This window comes from Urocitellus parryii, chromosome X (genome assembly GCF_045843805.1).
Source record: "Urocitellus parryii isolate mUroPar1 chromosome X, mUroPar1.hap1, whole genome shotgun sequence".
In the NCBI taxonomy this organism is placed as follows: domain Eukaryota; kingdom Metazoa; phylum Chordata; class Mammalia; order Rodentia; family Sciuridae; genus Urocitellus; species Urocitellus parryii.
Window position 1 is genome coordinate 58,630,340 of NC_135547.1, and position 26,717 is coordinate 58,657,056.

The 26,717-nt window shown below is 36.8% G+C and overlaps 1 protein-coding gene across 2 annotated transcripts; it reads left to right on the forward strand.

Moving 5' to 3' along the window:
* Positions 1–978: 978 nt before the first annotated feature.
* On the forward strand, positions 979–26,476 carry Cstf2 (cleavage stimulation factor subunit 2). Of its 2 annotated transcripts, XM_026410526.1 has the most exons (15): positions 979–1,043; positions 2,246–2,324; positions 2,672–2,841; positions 3,424–3,560; positions 4,035–4,154; positions 4,450–4,587; positions 7,217–7,340; positions 11,245–11,304; positions 13,900–13,959; positions 14,608–14,749; positions 16,086–16,261; positions 16,531–16,823; positions 20,613–20,708; positions 21,478–21,603; positions 23,813–26,476. In XM_026410526.1, exons 1-14 carry the CDS (start codon positions 986–988, stop codon positions 21,598–21,600), a joined length of 1,776 nt encoding a protein of 591 aa, XP_026266311.1. In that variant the 5' UTR covers positions 979–985; the 3' UTR covers positions 21,601–21,603; positions 23,813–26,476. The 2 variants fall into 2 exon arrangements, with proteins under 2 accessions (XP_026266311.1, XP_026266314.1); XM_026410529.1 differs by lacking the exon at positions 13,900–13,959.
* The last annotated feature ends 241 nt before the right edge of the window (positions 26,477–26,717 follow it).

Here is a 26,717-nt window from a genome sequence, read left to right on the forward strand (position 1 = left end):
AGAGTTTATATACACTCTTTTAATACGTGTGCGATAAAAACGTCAGTGCCTCAAATTCCGTACCTATTTTACTATCTCTGGCTTTCTCTTTTCGGAGAGCAAAATATAACTCTCTAAACTCTTTTTTCCTCCTCTATCTAACCCGGTTCTCATTAGATATTCTACTCTGGATTTCCTCCAACCCCGGCAGGGTCTGTTTTTACCCAGATTGGTAACTACAGCAGTACAACATATCCAAAAAATATGGATGGGCACCAGAGTGTGATAACACCAGTCAATGATGTTTTCTGTTCTATTTCCAAACCCTGCCTTCTAATGTGGTCTCCTGCAGCGCTCCACCACTATAAACCCCAGGAACCCACAGGCCACATGAGAAATACAGGGGTCTGTTCTCTCTTAGCATCCCCATCTCCTCACTAATGTTGGCGCAAAGACATTTGTGCCACGCTCATTCTCAAAATTCTCTTGGCTGGCGCAATGTTCATCTCACTTCGCAGTCACAACTTCTGCAAAATAATAGGACGAGCGCCTCTAGGGTACACGCCTCTGGGCAGACCGAGCATTACCCTCCACCAATAGGACGAAACCAAAATGAAAGTGTCAAGGATAAAAATGACTTCTCTGTTACCAAGGCAAAGCTGCTGCCTCTCTATTTATTATGGCCGACTAATACTTGCGTCAGCCAAACAAAAAACGAATAATAACAAAATTCTGCAGACTGAAAGCCTTCAAATTCGCCTAGACCCGCCCAAATTCCGTTTGGAACGTAGTTAATCACAGGACGCAGACAAGCCCTACAGAAGGTTAGTCCTTTCGAGCAATTACGCCAGCCTGAGGCTGACAAAATGACGTCAGGGGCGTGGCTCTGCGTCCGCTTCTTTCAGGCGCTTCCGGTTCACGCGTGGTATGGAAGCGTGGTCGGCGCTCGGCTCACGCGCTGTACGGAAGTGTGTTTAGGCGCACCGGAAGCCACCGGAAGAGAGCGATGGCGGGTTTGACTGTGAGAGATCCTGCGGTGGATCGTTCTCTACGTTCTGTATTCGGTGAGAGGAATTCGGTGGAACCAAGCATCTGGGAGGGACAGAAAGAGGCAGGGGAGCAGCAAAGAACCCTGCACCTCCCACCTCCTGGATCGCCACGAAAGCCGGCGTTGGGTCGGGCTTGCAGGGCTCTCTGCCTATCCAGTGGGGGGTCAATCTAATGGACCCGTGAGCAAAAAGAAGCACCTTTTCTTTACGGTCTTGTAGATTTTCCACAATATCATTGAGGGAGTTAGACTAGCCTTCATCTTCTATGTTTTTCCTTTTTCATTATCAATTATTTTTTAGAAGCAGGCACATGGCAAAAGCGCCTCGGTGTTCTGTATTCTAGGATGGAGATACCAGAAACTAGAGTATATGCGGAGAGTATAGATTCCTGAGCCCACTTCCCGCCCTTTAATAAGGACTTAAATCCTTTGCTTTTTATCCATAACATTTTAGTTCATCCATAGTTCTAACGGCCACCTGGCATCTTGAGGTGGATTGCAAATGAATGAATGAATGATTAAGACTTTGTCCGAGGAATCTTAAAGAGGATTAAAACTATTCTGAGTAATATTTTCTGCTGGAATAAGTTAATTTTAAAAAATACTTGTGGTGGGCTGGTGCTGTGACTCAATGGTAGAGTGCTTGCCTAGCATGTGTGAAGTACTGGGTTCAATCCTCAGCACCACATAAAAATAAACAAATAAAATAAAGGCATTCTGTCCATCTACAATTACAAATTTTTTTAATACGTTTGGTGATTTTAAAGCACCTTTAGAAAAGTGCATGACAAAACAGTTCAGAATAATTTCCTCCACTCTATTCATGGTTATTCTCCTGTAAGTGTGTGTACATGTAGAAATATGGACATTACATACCTGTTTTAACATAATGTGTTTTTAGTAGTCACTGGTAAAAGTTGAAGACCGTCAGGTACATACCAGTCCTTAAGTATTTATTTTTGTCAAAGTTAAGGAATATCTAACACTGTTATATCTGTTGGAGAACTCCTTGGGAGTATCTACACTTTTTGTATTTAGTTTCAGTGGTTTATTTCCCTTGTTAAGAGGTCTGAAGAAACACATGGAAGTGCATTTTTGGAGAACACTATTTTGAGCCAGTTGTTTTATATTCAGTGAAAGTAGAAACTCTACTGTTTACTTTCTCATTAAATATCTAGGCTACAAACTCAGAATTTTAATATGCTATCTGTTCCTTAGTGGGTAACATTCCTTATGAAGCTACTGAAGAGCAATTGAAGGACATCTTTTCTGAGGTTGGACCTGTTGTTAGTTTCAGGTGAGATCCTCTTCTTCTTGGTGAGAGAGTCTTATAAACCACCACAAATTTGGCCTTTAGTAATAATGGCAAGGTTTTTTTTTTCTTTTTACTGGTAATTTTCACATGCATTTTATTTTTGTTAGCAACTTTATTGAGACATAATTTAGGTACCATATAATCCACATTCATTCTTACCTGAAAGATATGGATTTTCTTTTTATTTCAACTGTTTTAAATATACTTCAATGATGCAGTCTGTTATAAAGCTGTTTATCTTACAAAGGGCCAAATTAAAGCATGGCAGTATTAGCAAGAACCCTGTATGTCTGTAGCATTTGTGCCTGATACTTGGTTTTGCTCTCCAGATTGGTATATGATAGAGAGACAGGAAAACCAAAGGGTTATGGCTTCTGTGAATACCAAGACCAAGAGACGGCACTTAGTGCCATGCGGAACCTGAATGGGCGTGAATTCAGTGGGAGAGCACTTCGAGTGGACAATGCTGCCAGTGAAAAGAACAAAGAAGAGCTGAAGAGTGAGTATAATCCCATGCATTATGAATTAATACATACGTAGCAATGAAATTTTTTCCACTTATGATGTTTTAGAATATGCTAAAATGGTTAGCCACACAGCTTTGTTTGACCAGCCTGAGGTACTTGAATTAGGAAAGTACATATCTTTGAGAAACAAGGTAAAGTTGACTTTAGAAATCCTTCTGTTAATTTCCAGTTAAAGATGAATTCAGGTCCACCAAGATAATAATTGTGCTGTGTCATTACTTCTGTGACCATGTTGTCAGATCTGTGACTGGTAGGGGTACTAAGGCTTTTTTTTTTTTTTTTTTTTTTGCTTTTTTATCTCTTTAAACCTTTTTTTTCTTTTGAAAGAGGTCAGTATGCCTGATTCCTTAACATTGACCATCTAAGTGATCATGGTCCCAGCTTTCTGTCCTCTGAGAACATAGAGAATATATAAGAGATTTTTAAATCATTTATTTCTCAGCTCCAGAGAATTTATCTATTGGTTCTTATAGCAACCATGGAAAATAAAAATAGATACTTAAAATGATTTAGCTGTTTTTCCCCTAACTTTCTTGTATTTTCTTCCTGATCAGGCCTTGGCACTGGTGCCCCTGTCATTGAATCACCTTATGGAGAGACCATTAGTCCTGAGGATGCCCCTGAGTCTATCAGCAAAGCAGTTGCCAGTCTTCCACCAGAGCAGATGTTTGAGCTGATGAAACAAATGAAGGTGGGAAGAAACATTAGGTTATGAATAAAGCAATTCACCTCAGATTTTTAAGGAGTTAATCGAAATTTAATGGAAATAGTTTCGGAGCTCAAATAGAATTTGTATGTAGATACAATTTTATGCATCTTCAATATGCCATGCGTGAACAATATACTTTACATTTTGTACAGAGAGCTTTCTATTTATACAAAAAAAAATACCTACTCAAACAATCCAGCTTGTTTTTTGTAGCCCCTGTAGATATCAGATATAGATATTAAAAATACAGCTTTATCCTAAATTATAGTATTATGGAATTTGAAATGCCTCTTCCTGCCATTGCTAAGATTTTTGTGTGCCATGTAAAAATGAATGATAACTTAAAGAGCCCCTTGAGTATTACATTTGTCAGATGTAATACATAAGCTCTAAATCACCATCGATTTCTAAGTAATTAAGTATTGAACTTGATAATGAATCTGCTTATCTTCTCAGCTCTGTGTTCAGAATAGTCCCCAGGAAGCACGGAACATGTTGCTTCAGAACCCACAGCTGGCTTATGCTTTGCTGCAAGCACAGGTAGTGATGAGAATTGTGGACCCAGAGATTGCCTTGGTGAGTGCTTCTGATTCTTTTATAGAAATGGGTAGGGTGGGTCTGGGGAATGTAGCTTAGTGGTAGAGGGTGAGTTTAGCATGCATGAGGCCCTGGATTTGATCCCCAGCACTGCAAAAGAAAGAAAGAAGGCTGGGGATGTGGCTCAGTGCTTAAGCAGCCCTGGGTTCAATCCCTGGTACCAAAAAGAAAAAAAGAAAGAAAAATCAATGGCATGATAAACCTTGAGTGGGGTAGGGACTGCCTGATTGCTTTATTAAACAGACAGCTCATAGGTTTGTCTTTTCATTTTTAGAAAATTCTACATCGCCAGACAAATATCCCAACGCTGATTACAGGCAACCCTCAGCCAGTCCATGGTGCTGGTCCTGGCTCAGGATCCAATGTGTCAATGAACCAGCAGAATCCTCAGGCCCCTCAGGCCCAGACTTTGGTAGGGCTTTGTCCCTGTCCCTTTATTTTATCTGTCTTAGAATCTCATTTTTTTTAGGAGAATATATTGAAAGAAGAATGGTCAGAAACCAGAGATGATAATTTTAACTTCCAGACATAAAAGCAGTTTCCAGGTTGCAGAAGCACATGGCATCTGACTGAATATAGATTTGGTTCCAAGTTTGTAAAACAAAGTGATTTTTCCTGTATGCCCTTTTCTTATAAGCTAATTTACAAGAAATGTGTATATGCATGCCTGGCTTTGTGGTTGGCACTTTGTTGTTCCATATGCATTATCTCAATTAGTCCTCATAACAGTTGCATAAGGTAGGCATTCATATTTAAATATCTCTTTTTACTGATGAAAAAAGTAAAACTTTCTAACCATGATACAAAACCCTGAACCCATACGAAATTGATAATGTTTAAAAACTGAAAAAATTCTGTATAGAGGGAGAGAAGTAAATATCAAATACAAATGACAAAATAGAGGAAGAATTTGCCAAACATAATGGACAAGAGGCAGATTACTTGATTAAAGTCCATAGTTGTGTTCAAAAATGTTCATTGCCACATTATACTAGTGAAAATTGGTAATATCCTAAATGTACATCTCTGGAAGAATGAAAAATATGTGGTATATTTATCCCATGGAATACTTTAAGCAGTTAAACTACATATTATGAATGACTTTCAAGAACTTAAATCCATGTGGCATTAAGATGAATTAGAGCTGGGCACGGTGATGTACACCTATAATCCCAGTGGCTCGGGAGGCTGAGGCAGGAGGATTGCCAATCAAAGCCAGCCTCAGCAACTTAGCAAGGCACTAAGCACTTCGGCAAGACCCTATCTCTAAATAAAATACAAAAAATGCCTGGGGATGTGGCTCAGTGGTTAAGAGCCCCTGGGTTCAATCCCTGTTACAAAAAAAATTTAACTAGAACATATGGTATTAACATAGATAACTCAAAAACTTAAGAGTATAAAAGTGAAACTAAGTTAATGTGGAATGTGGAAACATTTCCAACATGTGGGATATATGTGTCTGCATAAATCCCAAGAATACATTGAGTGAGATTCAAAGAACATATTCAGAATATAATGATTCATATAAAATTTTTAAAAATCTATGAGAAAGTGATTATCTAATGAGATGGGGATCTTGGGTATATTTGGGGAAGATCATATAGATTTTCTTAGTATATATAATTTATTTCCTAAGATGAGTGGTTATAGTTATAATTTTTATAATAAACCAAAAAGGACTCATGAGTTAGTGAGAAAATTGCAAATAATTCAGTAAGAAAATGGGCAGTGGACATAAACAGTTCACAAAACGGAAATCTAAATACTTAAAAGTGTCTAATCTAAAAATAAGGTAAATGTAAATAGAAACTACAGGAAGGTACTATTTTTCACCTATCAGATTGACAGAGATAAACAACCTAGATGTGTCCTTCAAAGTTACAGTGCAGGGGATGGCAAAGAATTAATGTAAATGACTAGATAGCAAACATGTCTGACTTTATAGGCCATAGACTTTCTGTCACAACTACCATAATAGTGTGAAATCAGCCAAAGACAGTATGTAAACAAGTGTATGTTGTTGTGTTTCAGTTAGACTTTATTTATAAAATCAGTTAGCCAGATTTGGCCCATGAGTCATAGTTGACCATCCCCTTCTCTAAATAAATAAATATATTTTCAGAGATGGGAAGGAAACGAACTAAGACTCAGAGAGGTTAAATGGTCAAAAAATAGAATTGTGTGTGGCGAATGCAGGTTCTGTACTTGGTCCTTTCTGACCTCGTAGCCTGTTTTCTCCTAACTACTTCCCTATATGGTTTCCTATCTTCTGTTTTAGACTTTTGTTTTCTAATTGCGTATGTGATTTTGTTTTTTATAACTTCACTTTTATTCTTACTGAGTTCTTTCTGTTTCAAAGGAGGACTCAGTTCTCTAGGGAATTCATGGTGAAAAATTCATATTCTTCCCCCTGCCCCCAAACAAGAATTTTGTTTAAGGACAAGAGTAAACTTGGTCAAATGAAAATTATTTTCACTTTTTAAAAAATATTTTTAGCTGTAGATTGACATGATACCTTTATTTTATTTATTTATTTATTTTTATGTGGTGCTGAGGATCAAGCCCAGTGCTTCCCATGTGCTAGGCAAGCGCTCTACCACTGAGCTATAGCCCCAGGCCTATTTTCACTTTTAAAATGTGGACTACCAGTAGTTGCTTTTTTAAAAAGTCCCAGCCCCTTCTTTGTCTTCATGGGTTCAAGACACTTTTTTATTGTAACTCTTACTGGTAGGCCCCAGTGATGAAATCAAGAATAGTTGCTATATGCTGCCTTGCCACACAGATAACTTGTCAATCTCTACATCGAGGGTATGTTCCATTTTAACTGTATTCACATAACAAAACTCATGGCACATATCATAACTTGCTTCTATGGAATTGAAAGTGTACAAAAAATATAATATCACACAAGACATGCTATACAAAAAGGATGTTTGATAGACTATTTAGGCCACCAATTTGAAGAGGTCTCTAAGATTGTAGACTAAAAGTCTTGAATCTCCATAGAGGCATGTACCTACTTTGATTTCTCTCTTGTTCAGGGTGGAATGCATGTCAATGGTGCACCTCCTCTGATGCAAGCTTCTATGCAAGGTGGAGTTCCAGCACCAGGACAGATGCCAACTGCTGTAACAGGACCTGGCCCTGGTTCCTTAGCTCCTGGAGGTAAGTCTCTAGACTTCACCATCTTGTTACCTTGATAAAGTTTTGTCTTACTGGGGCTGGGGTAGTAGTTCAGTGGTAGAGCGCTTGCCTAGCACGTGTGAGGCCCTGGGTTCAATCCTCAGCACCACATAAAAAAAATAAATAAATAAATAAAATAAAGGTATTATGTCCAACTACACCTAAAAAAATAAATACTTTTATAAAAAAGTTTTGTCTTACTAAGTGCTGCAATATAGCCAATTATTTGATAACAGAATCATGATAACACACACACACCCCACAACCCCCCCCCCACACACACACACACACTGGGGTTTGAACCCAGAGTCTCGCACATGCCTAGGCAAGCTCTCTACCTCTAAGCTGCACATCCAGCCTTAGGGGATTTCTTATATACAAATTCTATATTTGACTATGAGAGTAGGGAAGGGGCTACAAAAGTAGAAAGTACACTAAAACATCCAAAGTAAGGAGGAGAAAATGGAATGAATGGAAACAAATTCAAGGTAGCGAAAATAGAGAAAAGGAAAGACAATGTAAAGTAAATAATGAATGTAGAATAAGATGGAAGGAATAAAAAGTAGTGTAGTAGTATGGTCTTTATTCTGTCAAATACAAATGGACTGAATTCTCTCATTAAAGCCCAAAAACTTTTAGATTAGGTTCAACTCATAAAGAAAACAGGCATAAAATATATTCAAACCAAATAACAAAAAGAAGAAAGAAAATATAAGGGCTGGAAAGGTAGTTCAGTGGTAGAGCACTTGCCTAGTGTGTGTGATGCCCTGGGTTTGATCCTCAATACTGGAAAAGAAAGAAGTCTTGAAATGACTCATTCAATGAAGCACAAAGATTGGCAGTTGATAGAGTATGGCTATTACACTTGTAACTTCATTATTTAACAATTGCAACTAAAGACATTGAATGAAATAGTGATTCCCCACATGGAAATATATGAACACATAATGTTTCATCAGTAAAGTTTTTTATTATTTTTTTTGTTGTAAATAGACATAATACCGTTGCTTTATTTATTTTTATGTGGTACTGAGGATCGAATCCAGTGCCTCACATGTGCTATGCAAGTGCTGTACCACTGAGCCATAACCCCAGCCCTCAGTAAAGTTTTTTAGGCAAGTAAATTTGTTATCTAATCTGGGATTGATTGACTGCAATAGTATTCCTAGAGCTATTTAAATCTAAGTTCTTCTAAGAACTGAGTTGACAAGGAATGGGAAAAGATTTTTAAAGAAGTTTTAGCAAACTCAAAATTTTTTATTTATCCACTGTATCCTAATGCAGTTGTAGTTAGATTTTATTTCTGTGAAAGTAATGGGATCTGTATCTTACACATCTTTTAGTTATAGGTATCTAACTTACCTTAAAATATCACCAAAATTTAGGAATGTGGTGCTACTGCACATAAAAAGTTTGCAATCTAAGAAATAATCTCATTACTAAGAGTTGGACAACACTTAGACTAATCTATACTTTGTTTAGTGAGACAGGTAAATTGATCACACTCTTGGGTTATCACAGCAATGTCAGATGGCTCTAGAAATTTCTAAATGTCTGCTCTTTGTTTCTGTAGTTAACCTTATCATGAAGGGTTTACCATTGTGTTATAGATCAGCACCATTTGTGGACCACACTTAGAGTAGCATTGTTCTATTAGACTATATATAATGCTTATTGAGAAATTAAATAATAAGCTTTTCTTAATACATAGAGGGAGACTTATTTCTTTTAACTACAAAAATACACTTCCTACTCCAAATGACCATAAAATCATTTTTTTATTCTTTTTAAAAATTTATTTATTTATTGTGGTGCTTGGGATTGAATCCAGGAGTGCTTCACCCGCTGCCCTTTGTGGGGTTTTGTTTGTTTTTGTTTTTGTTTTGTTTTGTTTTTTGTTTTTTAGTTTGAGGTAAGGTCCCACTAAGTTGTGAGGATGTGCTCCTCCTGCCTCAGCCTCCCAGGCAACTGGGAGTACAGGCATGTGACACCACACCCACCTTGAAGAATGCTTTTGTTTGTTTTGTTTTTTAAAAGAGCAGGTATTTAGCCACGAAGAAAGACCTTAACAAATTTGAAGTGGAGAATTTATAGACCACATTCTCTAATTATAAGTTAATAAAATTAGAAACAAATAATTAAAAGGTTACTGAGGAAAATCTTAACTTACAAATTAAGGAACATACTGTTCCTGAATTAAAGAAAAAATAAAAAGAAATTTATAAATCATCTAAAGGAAAACAAAGTTATCTATATATACTTCATATAATATAAGCACAGAAATTGTAAACACAGTGCTTAAAGGAAAATTAATATCCTTAAATGCCTATATTATTAAAAAATACAGAGATTCTAAGTACTAGTTAGGAATTTTTTTAAAAAGATACCAAGAAGAGATTAATAAAGATAAAAGTTGAATGTAAATGTTAAATAATTAAAATTTCACATTGTGTTTTTTATGAATTTGTAGCCTTTATAATTTTGAACTTATTAAAACTTTGTGAAGATTTTTGAGATACCCTATACAGAGCTCTTTGGTAATTGATGAGAAGTGGGAAAACAACCTACAACCTAGTAGAAAAGTAGACAAAGTAAATGTGTAGGAAAAAAAAATGCATAGAAAAGAAGTACAAATGGCCAACAAGAAAACAGATTTATTTATAGTTAAAAGATTACAAATTAGGGGCTGGGGATGTGGCTCAAGCAGTAGCACACTCGCCTGGCATGCGTGCAGCCCAGGTTCAATCCTCAGCACCACATACAAACAAAGATGTTGTGTCTGCTGAAAACTAAAAAAAATAAATAAATATTTAAAAATTCTCTTTCTTCTCTCTCTCTCTCTTTCTCTGTCTGTCTCTCTTAAAAAAAAAATTACAAATTAACAATGAGATTGCCCTTAAACCCAGCTGACTAGCAAATGTCAAATAGAGATGACACTTAATTTTGGTGGAGAAAGCGATACTTATACATTGATTGTAGAACTGTGAAGTTCTATAATATTAAAGAAAAGTAAAAGGACATTAATATATAATAATTTAACATGCAACTGTTCAGGCAGGTACACTAGAAAACAAAATGTAGTAGTCAGATGATTGCACCTATGCCATGAATGTAAAAACTTAAAATGTAGATAGATATAAGCATGGTTTTTTGGTTTGCTTTTTTGGGTGGGGGGTGGCAACTCAGAATGCCAAAAGGACTATTGACATTGGTAATATAACTTTCTGAAATAGTGAAAACTTATAATAAAATTCTGAAAATAAATTGTCGTACTCATAACTTACTCAGTAATTTCATTTCTGAAAAATTCATATATATATATATTTTTTTTTTTCTATGGCTCTAGGTTCAGGTAGCTATAAACAGTTTTTAATTTGTGTGAATGGTCAGTGAGACATTTAAAAGATTTATAAGACACAGGGTAATTCTCCATTTTGTGGTACTATCTCAAACATTGCAGGAAATCTAGTATCCCTGGCCCCTTCTCACTCAATACCAACTGTGTCCCCCCAAAAAATCTTTGTCACAACTGAAATAGTATACCCACACATTTACAGAATGCCCCAGGAAGTGTGCTGCCTCCCATGAGAGGAGGTCTATAGGTAAGTGGCACTGTTTTCCTGTATTACAGAAGAGCTTTTTGCAACAGTTTTGGTAACTAATGAGATGAAGCATTCTAACTGAACTCACCTTTCTGTCACTGAAGCAGGAAGTATACTAACTCCATCTTCTGTCTTGCTGGATTGTTGAGTGTTAGTTTTCCTGTTCCTTTGTAGGTTTCTTCTCGTAAGGCAGAATGAAAAAATTTGTAAACTCGGCCACTATTCTAATTTTTTTCCACTGTGCTAATTTATGCTTTCCTATCCTGCCCTTTTTCTTCTACCAGGAATGCAGGCCCAGGTTGGAATGCCAGGAAGTGGACCTGTGTCCATAGAACGGGGACAAGGTAAATAAATATTAATGCCTGATTGATATGGACTGGCCTTAGAAATGTTCCATATCTGCACTCTCGAATATGGCAACTGCTAATCACCAGTAGCTATTTAAATATTAAGTTAATTGAAATTAAGTAAAATTTAAAATTCAGTTTCTTAATCACCCTAGTCATATTCCAAGTACACAGTAGCCGCATGTAGCCAGTGGATATTGCACGGGACATTGCAGATATAGAACATTTCTATCATAGAAACTTATAGTGAGCATTGCTAATCTGGACTTTCTACCCAGTAAGTCAGAACCCAACTCTACAAACATCATCAATTCTTAATAGTGTAATGAGTTTCCTAGTAATCTAATGAGTCCACTGACATGTTCTCTCTCCCTCTATGGGTGTCTGTTGACTTAGTAAAGAATTTTAAAAGCAAGCATAATATATGACTGAGTAGGTAGAAAACTAGATTTAAACCCCAGAGCAAACTGGAAGGGGGTTATAGGTCTATAAAGACTACTTGAGAAGTGTCCGTTATACTGCAGCAGGAACACTGATATCCACATTATTTTTCCATGTTACTGGAATTTGAAGAATAAAATGATGCAGCAGCTCAGTTGAAAACAAAGGTTAGGAGGAGAGAGGATTTAGAAAAGTGAAGGAACTGAGGGCATACTATATTTCGGGTACTTTGATTTTCATAAACATCCTTGTGAGTTGGGTGGCAGCATCTGAGTTTTACAGGTGAAGGGATGGAAATCAGAGTTTTAAAACTTAGGACAAGCTAAGTAAATGCTGATGTCTAGGTATTATGGACCAGATTTAGTACTCTCTTCTGCTGTTCCAATTAATAAGTGTCAGAGCTAAGATTGAGAAATATCTGACTTCAAATATCTGTCCTTTTTCTTTCATCTTATACTGCCTCTCTTAAATATTTTTCACTATATTCTACTCTTATTCATTGGGTCACTGTGATGGGTAAAGATTGCTTTGTTCCGGCATAGAGAAGCTTAAGTTTTTTTCTTCTGAGCACGTGGTGTTTTAAAAAACAAAATGGTAAGATTCAAACCAGTGGTTTGCTTGCTGGGATTGGTGGTTAAAGTGATATAACTAATAATTTTTTTCATTAGATGCCATGTCTAACAGCAAATGAACTCCTGACCAAATGTTAAATCTTTTTTCTAAGCATCTCATGCTTTCGTGCTATTGTGTCTTCCCACCTCACCACTGTCTAGAGCATGTATGTACCCCAAGGTATTTTTGCAATAATGAGAAGGGATTAGGGCTTCAGTCAAACTTATACCTTTCCCCAAGGTATTAATCAATCAATCAAACTTTAGCTGTTTAATAATACTTCCACATGACATGCCATCCTGTTACAGTTATCTTCATCTTTCTGGTAAAAAATTAACATAAGGAAATGACTCATTTTAAAGATATTTCAAGGATATCTTCATGAAGAGACAAAGTGAGATGAGCTTTCTTTTATAGTTTCCTTCAGTGCCCAGCAGAGGAAGCAAGAATCTTATTTGTGTCCAGATTGTCTCACTTTTTTTTTTTTTTTGTAATCCATGCTTCTTCTACACATTTGTAGTGGTGAAAGGAAAAAACAGATATTTGAGATGATACTTCTTCCTGTCCTACCATCTTTGTTTAGTGTTGGTTGGTACTCTTCTCATCTCATTAGCCTTTGCTGTTGTCATGATGTTTATTATCAAAAACTTGCTGTAGCAGATCATTTCATATAGGGTGGTATTCTCTTTCCTCATCTAAAATTCATGCACTGCAATTTCCCCATTTGATAATATTTTAATAGCAAAAATTTTTGTGCTTGAAGATATGACAAAAATAGTACTACCCACTTCTGTTATAGCTTCTCCAGAATAAATCTTGCCTTCCAGATTCTTTCATGTTTTACTTCTGAAAATTTGTTTATGTTCTTTATGTTCTTTGTTGCTTAACTAGAGGTTCAAAGCTATCCTTTTTATATTTTGTTTTGTTCTGCGTTAATCTTTTTTCTTTCTTTTTTTCCCTTTTATTTATTTTTTTTTTATGTGTGTGTGTGTGTGTGTAATAGTGCCATAAGGAATGGGGGAAAATAGGGAATAGTAGGAGGAAGGAAAAATTTAAAATCACTGGTTGTTCCTAACCAAATAAAACCCAGTGACCCTGGGCTGGTGATGTGGCTCAAGTGGTAGCACGCTCGCCTGGCATGCATGCGGTCCGGGTTCGATCCTCAGCACCACATATAAACAAAGATGTTGTGTCTGCCGAAAACTAAAAAAAAAAAATAAATATTAAAAAATTCTCTCTCTCTCTCTCTCTCAAAAAAAAAAAAAAAAACCAACAGTGACCCCTGGGTTTCCCTTTGGGAAGCTATCTGGTCAAAATGGTACTGTATAACATACCCAGAGGAACTAGTGTAGTTTAAGAAGATTTTGTAGCTTGGGGCAAGGCAAGTTAGTAAACTCTTGGCTTTTTAACTTACATGTGTAGATCTTTAGTCTGCTTTTATGTTTGTGTGTGTGTGCGTGTGTGTGTGTGTGCACACGCATGCACGCAAGCTATTTTAAGTGTCTGCTCTTTCTCCTTTTGAACTTACTGCTCACGTAGGAACCCTACAGCACTCGCCCGTGGGACCCGCCGGGCCTGCATCAATTGAGCGAGTTCAAGGTACCCATTGTATCTGCGGGTTTCCTTTTGCTTGTGGTGTTCAGGGTGGGACGTTAAGAGGAAAAGAGCTGCTTCGCAGTCATCCTCACGTTCAGAACCCAAAAGGGTAGTGTTTTTGGGTTTTTGTTTTTCTTAATTTTTTCCTGTTGAGGCCACAAGCCTAAGATTGACCTCTTCACACAGGGCAGAGAACATGGATGATATGGGCATCTGTCCGAGGCTGTACTCCCTCCCTACTGGTGTCAGGAGGCTTGGATGGAATAGCAGTCTGTAAGGAGACAGCAGGTTCTTGCAGAGCCATGGCAGTGTTCACATATGCCAAGACCCTACCTCTCTTTTGTGACTCTGGTCCTTGAACTAAGATTGATTTAGAAGGAAAACCAGGAGCATAAGTTTCTTCAGGTTGCAGTGCTAGTCCTTGGCAGGTTGCTCCCCAGTTTGCTCTTTATATAATTCCATCCATACCTCTGACATGGCACAGATTCTGCCTACACCCTGCTTCTGTTCTTGAACTGCAAGAGGATTCTGCTGTGGTGAGGTTTCACCCACTCTAAGGTGTCTGAATTATGTTGTCAGTGGTATATAGAGTCATTTCTTGTTTCCTTATGTGTCTTTCACAGCAGTAACTCCCATTTGTTTCCCTGTCAGTGCCGATGCAAGACCCCAGGGCAGCTATGCAGCGGGGATCCTTGCCTGCCAATGTCCCAACTCCTCGAGGTTTGTTAGGAGATGCTCCAAATGACCCACGGGGTGGCACTTTACTCTCTGTAACTGGAGAAGTAGAGCCTCGGTAAGTGTTGACATAGAAAAAAACAAATATGAAGCCAGGATTTCTCCTTGCTTTGAGAACAAACTATTTCCACAACAGTTGTACTTGTTTGCCCACTTCAAAAGATAAATATTCATGGCCACTGTCCAAGACTAAGCACCTATCCTCAGGCAGAACTGTAGTTGAGTATGTCTTTTTGAACTAATCATGACTATTGTATATTCAAAAATTGAAAATTCTAGTACACATACCTGAGCAAGGAAAACTTATGGTGGTAGTAGTAATATTATTAATAACAATAATAATAGTAGTTGCTATTAATGGGGATCATACTTATGACTCTACTCTGAGTACTTTACTTAGGTCATCTCATTAAGCCCACACAACCCAAGCTGGGGATGTGTAGCTTAGTGGTAGAGCAGATGCTTAGCATGCACAAGGCCCTGGGTTCATTTCTCATCCCTGCAATTAAATAATCCACATAACCCTAGAAGATGAATATGTTTAGTCCCATTTTGTAGATGAAGAAAACAAGGCATACTGGTTTTTCTTTTAAGGAGATGATATTTGAAACTACAAAGAGTGTATTTTTATTTTTATTTTTTTAGAAACTTAAAGTTTCATGTTGATGCTTCCATGTTGAAAGACTTTTTTGATTTAAAACCTTTTGGGACTTACATCCTTGGCCTTGATGACTTGAAAAACTTCCCCCAAATTTTGAAGATTTAGAACTCATTTTCCTGATTATCTGCTTTCAGTAGCAGGAATGGGAATGTTTAATGAGCTAATGGTAGGATAAGCATTTGGGGTAGTGTTTTTTTAACATATTTGTAAGTACTTGTGGAAATGTGTAGTTGACTAAAACCATATGTAGCTACAAAAGCCACTTTTGTAGTTCAGAGTATACAGGTTTTGTGTGAATTTAGCTTATTGTATTAAATTGCCCTTAGCTTAAAATAAGGATTAAAATTGCATTTAAAGAGATCACTGAGTGTTACTGTTTGTGAAAATGAACTTTTTGATTCCACTTACAAATAGTATCTATAAATCAGTACCTGGGAAAATTTTACTTTCTTAACCTATTGATGCAAGAAATAAAGTATAAAACATTAAACAGAAAAGTAAATGTGCCCGATATGACACAGCTCATAAATGATAGAGCCTAGATTTGAACTGTAGGTCTGAATTCAGAACCTGTGTTCTTAAGCACTGTGTTAACATTATTCGTTATGCATATAATGAATATCCACTAAGGTTTGCATCCGTTCTTTGTTGAATATTTGCTTATTGGTCTTCTATTGACACTTTACTGTTGTTGTTATGTTTTGTTTTGAAATTAATTTCTTTCCATCTCTAGAGGTTACCTGGGACCTCCTCATCAGGGTCCTCCCATGCACCATGTTCCTGGCCATGAAGGTCGTGGACCACCCCCACATGAGATGAGAGGAGGGCCATTAGCTGAGCCCAGACCTCTAATGGCAGAGCCAAGAGGACCCATGCTAGATCAGAGGGGTCCACCCTTGGATGGCAGAGGTAAGGGGAGATAACATCACAAAGCCAACTGTTGGTCATGGATTGATAAAGAACTCAGCTGTCTCTGTCTCTAATCTGGGGTAAAGATTGCTGGGGCAATAGGGTTGGCAAGCATCTTTAAGGCTTACCAGCAAATCTGAGAAACTAGAGGGAGACAGCAGTCTCAGTTAAGGGGAGACATGAGTAGGGGAATAGATTTCTATCTTTTCTTGAATAGTTTTTACAATACAGGTGAATAACTGCACATTGATTTTCTTACAACTTTGTAGGTGGAAGAGACCCCCGAGGAATAGATGCACGAGGGATGGAGGCCCGAGCATTGGAAGCAAGAGGATTAGATGCTAGAGGATTGGAGGCCCGTGCCATGGAAGCTCGTGCCATGGAGGCCCGTGCCATGGAGGCCCGCGCCATGGAGGCCCGTGCCATGGAAGTCCGGGGAATGGAGGCCAGGGGCATGGATACTAGGGGCCCAGTGCCTGGCCCTAGAGGACCTATGCCTAGTGGAATCCAGGGTCCTAATCCAATGAACATGGGAGGGGTTGGCCCCCAGGGATCCAGACAGGTATGCATAATACTTCTAGCATCTGTGTGAAATCTTGATCTATTCAGAATTGGTTATTGAGCCTGATTATTATTGCCTTCTGGCTTGAACTTTTCCTTAGCTTGTTAGAAAGGGAAAACTAGGATCTCCCTTTATTTTGTCTGTTAGGCAAGTGATTTTTCTGGTCACTAGAATTGTAATCCAAAAGAACAACCTTGTCCTACCATTTCAATAACTATTTCATTTATAGCAGAGACCCTGAAAATTTAGGAGTCAGAGAACACTTCATTAGGGGTGAAAACCAACATCATATATAAGGCTTTTTCCAAAATATGCTTGCCTGAATCTCAGCCCAGGTCTAACTCTCAGCATGTCTACTAGTAGGATCTGGGCCTTGGATGACTTGAAAAACCTTCCCCAAATTCTGAAATGCAACCCTGACCAAGAACCACTGGGTTAAAGCATACGAAGAGCAGTGGTGATTTACTTATCTTCAGTTTGCAGAAACCTGTGTTAATTATTGTCATCACATAGCCCAAATAAATGGGCAATGCAGTAGCAAAGGCAATTCACTAATGATCACCTTAAAATCTGTAGAACTGAAATCTGTCTCTTTCTTCTTTATTTGACTCTCTCCAGGTGTGTGTATGGTACTTCACAGTTATCTCTTTCCTCCCTTTTCATTCACATTTGATTGTGGGCAAGTGGTATATGTGTATCTTCCCTGAGTTTTTATATGCTATTTGCCTATAGCACCTGTACCTTTCTTTTTCTTCTTTCTTTTCTCTCTTTCCTCTTTCATATGTTTAAATGTCTTCCTCCATGTCTGTGTGTGAGAGAAAAAGAAGGAAAATATTAGCGCTAGAATAAACACAACTTCATGTAGTTCTCTCATTTTATAGGTTTGAAAACTGAGACCCAGAAATTCAGGTGACTTTACAAATTCACATAACTAAAAAATGGTAAGGAATAGAGCCTACTGGGGTTTTTTGCTGTTGTTGTTGTTTTTTGGTTTTTTGGTTTTTGGTTTTGTTTTTGTTTTTTGGTATCAGGGATTGAACTCAGGGGCACTCTACCACTGAGCCACATCCCCTGCCCTATTTTGTATTTTATTTAGGGACAGGGTCTCACTGAGTTATTTAGCGCCTCACTTTTGCTGAGGCTGGGTTTGAACTCTCAATCCTCCTGCCTCAGCCTCCCGAGCCCCTGGGGTTATAGGCGTGCACCACTGTGCCCAGCTGAGCCCACTGTTTTTTCCACTCCATTACTGTGTTCTGTTATCTGCACATTGGTATATCTGTATATGTGAGGCTATCTTATCTACACTTCTTTAATTTGAAATAAAATTTGTCTTCCTAATCTGTGGAGAATAAAAGTATTCTATTGCTTTTCAAGTTTTACTTTTAAATGGGCCTTGATTTTTATTGTTCACTCTATGGTCAGTAGCCTCATAATAGAATTATTTTTATAATTCATTCAATTATTATCTGTTGAGCACCTACTGTGTATGAAAGTTAGGTACTAAGGATATAGCAGTGTGAACAACAAAGTCCCTACCCCATAGAGCTTATGTACTAGCTAGGGAGACAGTCAACAAATTAACTACATAATGTACTTATTTATGTAGTTCTGCTGATAATTCTATAAAGATATTGAAAAAAACAGGTTGAAAGACCATTTCTGAGTAACATCTTTTTCTTTTCCACTAGTGCTTCAACTCATTATTCTGGAATACTAGTTTTTTTTTGTTTTGTTTTTATTTTTGTTATGTTTTGTAATGCTAGGTATCAAACATAGGGCTTTGTATACACAAGGCAGTGTTCTACCACTAAGCTATATACCCCAGCTCAATATAGTTTGTATTAACAGAGCCAATGAAACCATTTAGATCCAAGGTAGAGACATTTTTATAAAGCATCTTCAAACTTTAAAAAAAAAAATATTTTCACTTATAAATAAATATATGGAATACATTGACTTATCTATAAGAGATATACATTAAGAACCTTATCCCCTTTCCTGTGCCTCTCTTGCTTGTGATAATTGCTTTTATTAGAATATTTAAGTAGCTTTCCAGAAAATATGAATATAGATTTTTATTTTCTTCTTTTCACTGTTTGTACTTTGTTTTTTTTTTCTCCTATGTCCTTAATTTGTTATTTTAAATCAGATTTCAAAAAATTAATTCCAGTCCATCCAGTTGGAAACCTGTGGGTAAAAGTCTTATTGTTACTGGGGTGATTAAATAAGTTACCATTCAAAGAAGGGCGTGTTTGAGAGTTAAAGAGAGAACTGTTAGTAAACTACTCTGAGATGAAAGCTTAAATTGGGACTGCCTTAGGCAAATGAAGACGTGTGGTCATCTTGCCTAGTACTTATCTGCCTAAAACGGGTAACCCTATAAACTTAAAATGGCCATTATTGAGTGGTTACTTCAAATTGAATTACCTCAAATTATTATTAATAAATATTGCTAAGTTTTAGAAAGATTATACTTATAGATGTTTCAGATCTATAGAAATCATTTACATTCAGACAGTCTCTGGATTCAGTATTAATAAAAACCAGAACAATGATAATATTTTAAGAGTCTATACAAACCTGTACTGATGCTTCTTCCACCCATTATCTGGCAAACGAGTTATGCATGTATGTGAATGTTCCAGATGCCAGAACTGTTCACTAAATTTTAAAACTATTTTAATTGAAAAACTATAAGGTATAGTTTATGCTTTCTTTATAAAAATAGGGTATAATAAAGTATTATTTTTAATCATTTGTTTACTCAATGTCATCATTAAGTAGACCCATTATTTTACATAGTTAAGCCTGGGTGGTTTCTGGTCTCCTTCACTGTCAGGCTGTCACCTGGCTCTTCGCATTGATGCCATAAATTTGCTCCTAACAGTTGTTTATCTATATTCTTTTATGTTTTGCTGCTTCTAATATGCTGGGGAAGCAGGTAATGAGTTTATTAACAATCTGTGTTTAACAAGACTACTTAAGCTCTGGGTGAATGCCTGAATGTGAACATAAATTCTGGTATAGGGCCCATCTGATAGTTACACTAAGTCCTCAGAGGCCTTTTCCCTGGGTTCTGATAATCTTCCAAAGGGTTGAACTCACTGAAGATCGTAAATACCGATAAGTTTGCTATATCTTTTACTTTGTTCTTTTACTCAGGTCAGTTATATTTCTTGGTCTCTGTTAAGCAGGACAGCATATGCAGCATGTTCTCTATGGAACTCTGTAAAAAGCAGTTGTTGGTCTAATAGCAGGCTTTCTCCCAGAGACCTCTCCATCTCCTTTGTGCCTCTCTGGCATGTTTGTCTTTCCCTTACTTGTGGGATAGGGCCCTTTGGGACGAACTACCTATGTCTGATTGAACCAGAGGTAGGCAGTAGCCCTGTGAATGTAGTTTCCCCAGTGGACCAGCACACATTATCTCTAGGTTCTGTTGGCTTTCATTTGTTTCCACTGAGCACTAGTTTGCAGAATGCTAACAGTTTTTCCCCTGCTTATTTGGCTAAATTTTGCTTAGTGTGATGGTATCCAGTTGTGCTCTGTGATATTTATTGATGATGCTAGAGCTATTGTAAGTAAGTATGTGTAACTTGCTAGTTGATTTCTGGCTAAACCCTGCCTTCTACCATTGTTAGTAGTAGAAACTGATTCAGAGTCATTTGCTTGTTTTTATTCCTATCAGTAGAAATATCCTAATTTTTCACACTGCCATTTCTGTATTTGGGTTCCCTATATGGCAGGAATTCTAAAAATAAATCTCTTCTCTCTCTCTCTCTGTGCACATAGGTCCCAGTCATGCAAGGAGCAAGCATGCAAGGTGGAACCCAGCCTGGTGGCTTTAGTCCTGGGCAGAACCAGGTCACACCACAGGATCATGAGAAGGTAAGCAACACAGTCTGACTTCTCCTTATGCACAAATCTAGTCTTTTTGATTCCTCTTTTCACAGTTACCGTGTGGTGATCCTGGGTCTTCAAAGTCCCTTTGGAAGTGATGTTTACCCTAACTTAGAACTCTTTTATGACTTACTGACTGAAAATTTGTGGACCTGGTTCTAAAGTTTTTAAGTGTATATAAATGGCAGCTTATCTTACATTTCAGACTCATCTACCAATAACAGATTGTGCATGTGTGCGCATGTATGTGTGTGTGTGTGTAGGCCACATTGAACTGGAAATCCAAACCCTGTTCTTCCTCCCCTTTCTACTTCATCCTTAAAATCAATAGCAGATTCCCCACAAGTGTATCTTTTTGTTTTTTATATTTGGTCATTGTGGAAAGTTCATATCTAATGGAAAAGCTAAAACATTTGAATTGGAGAGACTTTCAAAACAGAATCAAAAACTGAAGAATTCCCAGGGCTCATAGATACCATCTTAGCATGCAGCAACTTTGAGTTCATGAAGGTGTCTCTTTTGAATTATCTAATCTTAGGTATTTTAATTTGTACTTGTTCTTTTCATTGTGCCTTTTTTCACTGATTTTTTTTTTCCTTTTTGGCCTACTGTTTGTTTTCTGTGTGTTAAAGACCCTCCCTTTTTCCATTTGCTTCATATTCCACGACAGTAGCTTTTTGGACAGAAGCTGATGATTTTTTGTTGTTGTTTTTTAGTTGCCATGACTGAAACTCACTACCTTCTTTCCTCTACACAGGCTGCTTTAATTATGCAAGTTCTTCAACTTACTGCAGACCAGATTGCCATGCTTCCTCCTGAGCAAAGGCAGAGTATTCTGATCTTAAAGGAACAAATACAGAAATCCACTGGAGCACCTTAAAAGGTGAGCAAAAACTTAATCCCACCCAAGCAGGATTAGCTCCTTGTATATTTAGAGTATATACTTTCAAACTTAACCAGAAATTGTTCTCTCTGGAGCCCTAAGTCCTCTTAACTATACTCTTCTTACCCTGTAGTAGTCAGTGCTGTGGGCATAGAGTAAGACTATTGAACATTACTCAGTTGTTGAATTGTTTAGAATATTTTTGAACCTTTCGAAATGAAAAAAAGTAATATATGATCACTTTAACAAAATTAAATCAGATCAAGAAGTGTAGAAAAGGGTACAAAGCCCTGCTTCCTCAATATCATTCCCCAAACAGAATCTCTTAATATAGCTTTGTGTGTATCCTTCCAAAATCAGCTGTATTATTTCATTTGAAACTATGCCTTCAAAATGAAGGAAATATAAAACAGTTAAATAAAATGTAGAACTAGCCAGGACAGTGGCACATGCCTGTAATCCCAGCAGCTTGGGAGGCTGAGACAGGAGGATCACAAGTTCAAAGCCAGCCTTAGTAAAAAGTGAGGCACTAAACAACTCAGACCCTGTCTCTAAAATAAAATACAAAAAAATAGGACTGGGGATGTGGCTCAGTGGTTGAGTGCCGCTGAGTTCCATCCCTGGTACACCCCCCCACACACCCTCAAAAAAATGTTGAACTATTTTAGTTTCTAGCATTTGGTTTCTAATGAGTATTTTGGTATTAAAATATTACTGTACATTTAAGGTAATAAATGTCCACTAGCACCATCAGTTCTATACATTTTGGACATTGCTGTACACTATCACCCTTATTTTTCTTGCTCCTCAATTAGGTAAAGAAGGTTCAGGTAAACTGCCTCATAAATGATCATGTGACCTAACCTGATATACAAGTATTGGTTTTTTGGTTTTTTTTTTTTTAATTTTCCCCTATATCTTTGTATCTTATATAAATGATTCTATTTCCAAAATAATTTAAAGATCTCATTGTATCAGTATCTGCTGGGATGTCTCCTTTAGAATTTCTACTTTTACCCCATTTGTATTGTAATTTCTATCCATATATTATCATACAGTAGTGAACCCATTTATAATAAATCTATTTTAATCCACATTTGTAATATCTTTATAACATCTAAATGAACTGTAATAGGAGGCTATCATATATAGCTGTCTAAATTTTTGGTATGACCAGCACTGTAACTTTTTTTCCATATACTGCAGACATTCTATTTTCTTCAGTGAAAACAGACTCTATTATATTCAGAGGAATTTACTTTTATAATTTACTTATGGCAAAGAAGGTATTATCTGCAATGTGAGAAAATTGTCATTTTTGGCTAGTCAAGGTAAAAATATTTCTGGAAGTTCTTTCTTTATGTATTCTTGCTGATTAGATATCTAATTTAAAGCCTTGCACATTAAAGACAGGGCAATTTTTGTCTGTTTTTTAACTTTTGAAATAATCATAGATTCACAGAAGTTAGAAAAAGAATGCCAAGAGCCTTGTACCAGCTTCCCCCAATGGTAACATCCTACCTTTTTGCTTTTAATCAAAACCAAGAAATTGATATTGGTACATTACTGTGAACTAGACTACAAACCTTATGCAGTGTTTGCCATGTTTTTTTAAAACCACAGTAATTTGTGCCCATGTGTGTATAACTGCAGCTGTGCAATTTTACGTTGGCAAGGTTTTGATATCTGTGCAAAATGTGGCCAGAGCATTAGCTATCCTTTCATCCTATACCTAGCTTTGGTGATCTCTCTGTGCTGTCACTAATAGGCTTCTTTATTATTATTGTTAGAGATAAGCAATTCTCAATCAGGGACAGTTTTGCCCCTGAATGGGCATTCTGGCAATGTCTTTAGACATTTTGGTTGTCAAATTTTAGGGAGTATTGTATGCCACTGGCATTCAGTGTGGGTAGAGACCAGAGATGCTCCTGACCATTCCATAATGCATAGGATATTTTCCTCACCTGCTAATATCAGAGAGTACTCTGGCACAAAATGTCAATATAGTGCTGAGGTTAAGAGACCCTGGTAAAAAGGATGATTGCTTTGGGAAGTTGGAAGCAGGAAACAAACACCCAGAAATTCTTCCCTGGGAATTTGATCTCATGCATATTGTCCTTCCCCCTAGCCTTTTTGTTTTTTTCCTAATGTTTGGGGAAGAGAACTTTGTCTCCACTTCTAATGGCTTTCTCCTGATTTTTTCTTACAGGTTTTTAAAAATACCTGGCAACAAATGTGGAAATTAATTCCATGATTTTGTTGAAATGTTGAAAAAAGGTGACTTCTGCATCCTAACCCTTGAATGACTCAATTTGGTGCCAGGTGGAGGACTCCCATCACCTTCTCTCAGAACAAAATCAGTTCATTTTGTCTTAGTTTGTATATTTTCTGTGACTTGAAATAAACTTTGAACACAATTTTAGTACACTGCAAGTTGATATACATGACCTTTTTGCTTTTAAAAAGCTGATCACCAAGGGTGAAACCTTAGATATGTTTTCTACCCTTACTGCAGCATTGTACTTTATGTTATATTGTCATAACTGTTTTTTACTTTAGATTAATAACCATTTATTCTTCTTTATGATATTTGAGGATTTCTCAGAAGCATTGTTTTCTGGAACTTAGTTTTTGTTTCATTTGCTTCCAGCAAGAATAAGGCTTTGCCCTTTGAAAACTTTCTAGAACTTCTGAAATTCCTCGGAGAGAATAGCATGTGCATGGAGCTATAAAATGATCAGGAGGCCAACAAAGCAAAGGTCCTACAACAACTGTATATTTAGTTTAGAAGAATGCAAATATAAAAATGCAATTTTTTTGTCAGTAGCAGTTCTGAACATGCATAGTTTGGAGTTACGACAAAGATTGTGTTGACACTAGCTGGAGTGTGTGTGTCAGCAACACAAGGGATTGTTGACATTTACTTGTGTGTTCTAAAACTCTTCAGTCTAGGTAGTCAACTTTAAAAGTTTAAAAAGTCAATAGATTTTCACATGTTCAGGATAAATTAAAAACTGAACAGAAAACAAATGAACAAAATACATTTCATCCTATTTTCCAGGAAATCACTGACCTTCAGTCCTACCCTATAACCAAATTATTCTGGGAACTTAAAACATAGAAACCCCTAAAACTTTTACATTCTTCTCAATGATTTTAAGAGGACCAAATGTATAACACAAGCAGTCAGATTGCCCTTTAGGTCTGCCCTTGCTTGCTTCCTTGCAGATAAGTATGAACATAATTAGTGCCACTAGCTCTAACTTATGGGTCTCTCCTTGCCTGGTATTCTCTCTCTTATAATGGCAATGAGGAGGGGACATGGTTTCTCTCCATCAGGCCAACCTTGAGAGGTTAAGTGTTGCCTTAATAATTAGTAAAGTTCTACTGGAACTACTTTTGACCCTATTTATATTCTCAGAATCCTATCCTCTGGGTTAGGATTATGGTCAGGTGAATTAAAAGTCTGGCATAGGCTTAAAGAATGTAATAGCATATTGCTTACAGGTCAAGCAAAAGAGTGCAAAGATAATCAACTTCATGAGAGACATTAAAATTGAGGGATTTTCTACTCTGATATATAAACACAATGAAAATTTGCTGGATATTTCATATTTCAACCTCACAATACAGCCGAGGAGATTTCTGGGTATCCTGCTCATCCCAAATTCAGCTTGAATGTTAGTTGTGCATAGAGTTTATTGTTTTCATTAACTTTTCTGCCTATTTCCGTGAATATTTAGTCCTTGATGTGTTGGTTTTGGCAGCTGTCATCTCTTGAAGTGTCATTATATTTAGACATTGAGACCAAAAGTGAAACATTTCTTGTTAAGAACTCAGGTTTCAAAGAACTCAGATTTCAAATCAAGGTCATTGAAGATGAAATTATTTAGTAAGCAGTTATCAGGAAGCATATCTTCACGTTCCATTATTCATGTTCCCAAATCCTTATTAATCTTAGTCAGCTGAAATTCAGATGAACAAATTGGCAACAGTAGTGGCATTTCAATTTAGCCCTACAGAAACATTCATTGGTATATTTTACTGATGAATAACAATTTAGCTACCAAGAGTTATGACCTATTATGTTCAGACTAGTGACTGAAAAAAAAAAACAATCATTAATTCAAGCCATGGAGGTTCCTGGTAGTTAGAAACAACCTTTTGTTCATTCTTGATCAGTTAATGGTAGAAAAATAGGTGCTGTAGTGCTAATTTAGTAGAAACATCCTTATAAATCTATAATGAGTTGAATTGTCTTTGAGCACAATGAAGTGTGTATTTTTCCCCTCTTTGAGAGCCTGGGGCTTCTTTCCTCCTGGTTATTCACTGTGACAACTAACATCCCATAGCCAGTTGTGGTCATTGTACACTAAATTGGGTAGATGGGAGAAGTAACATTTTGGTAGGAGAAAGAAAGGCATTTTGCTTGTGTCATTAGGTGAATGATTCTTTAGTGAAAAGTAGGAGCCAAAAAATTTTTATCAAAATTATAAATTCTTTATTTTTACATTAGATGTTAATAAACATCCCTTAATAAAAATGGGGATAAAGAGCTTCTGCTGACTAAGTCATCCCATGATGGTGATCAAGTTTTCCCAATTATTTCTTAAATACAACAATACAAAATAATAATATAGCTAAATGAATTATAATTATATAATTATAATTCAACTATTATGTTTCAATGATGATTCACATTTTCAAAATTTTCTTTCCCAAATGGAAAGCCCAGAAAAAGTAACAGACACATTCATTAAGCAAAAAAGATAATCCTTCATTTTTGACCAGCAAAAATAAAAATGTAAGTTGTTGTTCACACTGGATAAGATCATACTTAAAGTAACAATGTACCTAGTCGGCATTATATGGGGATGGGGTTCTTGGTAATTTTATGTTCATTGTTATTTATGGTTATTATGTTTTGTCATTCATTCAATAAATTTTTATTTAAAAAGTCACCCTACTTAGAAATCTTCTGTAAGGGCAGGAGGGAGGGGGGATTATGAACTAAAGTCCAGGAGATGGAAACACTTGGAATCAAAGTCACCTGGAATTAAATAGTGTAACTGACAACCACCAAAGCTCTGCCATCAAGCTTTGCCATGGTCTTG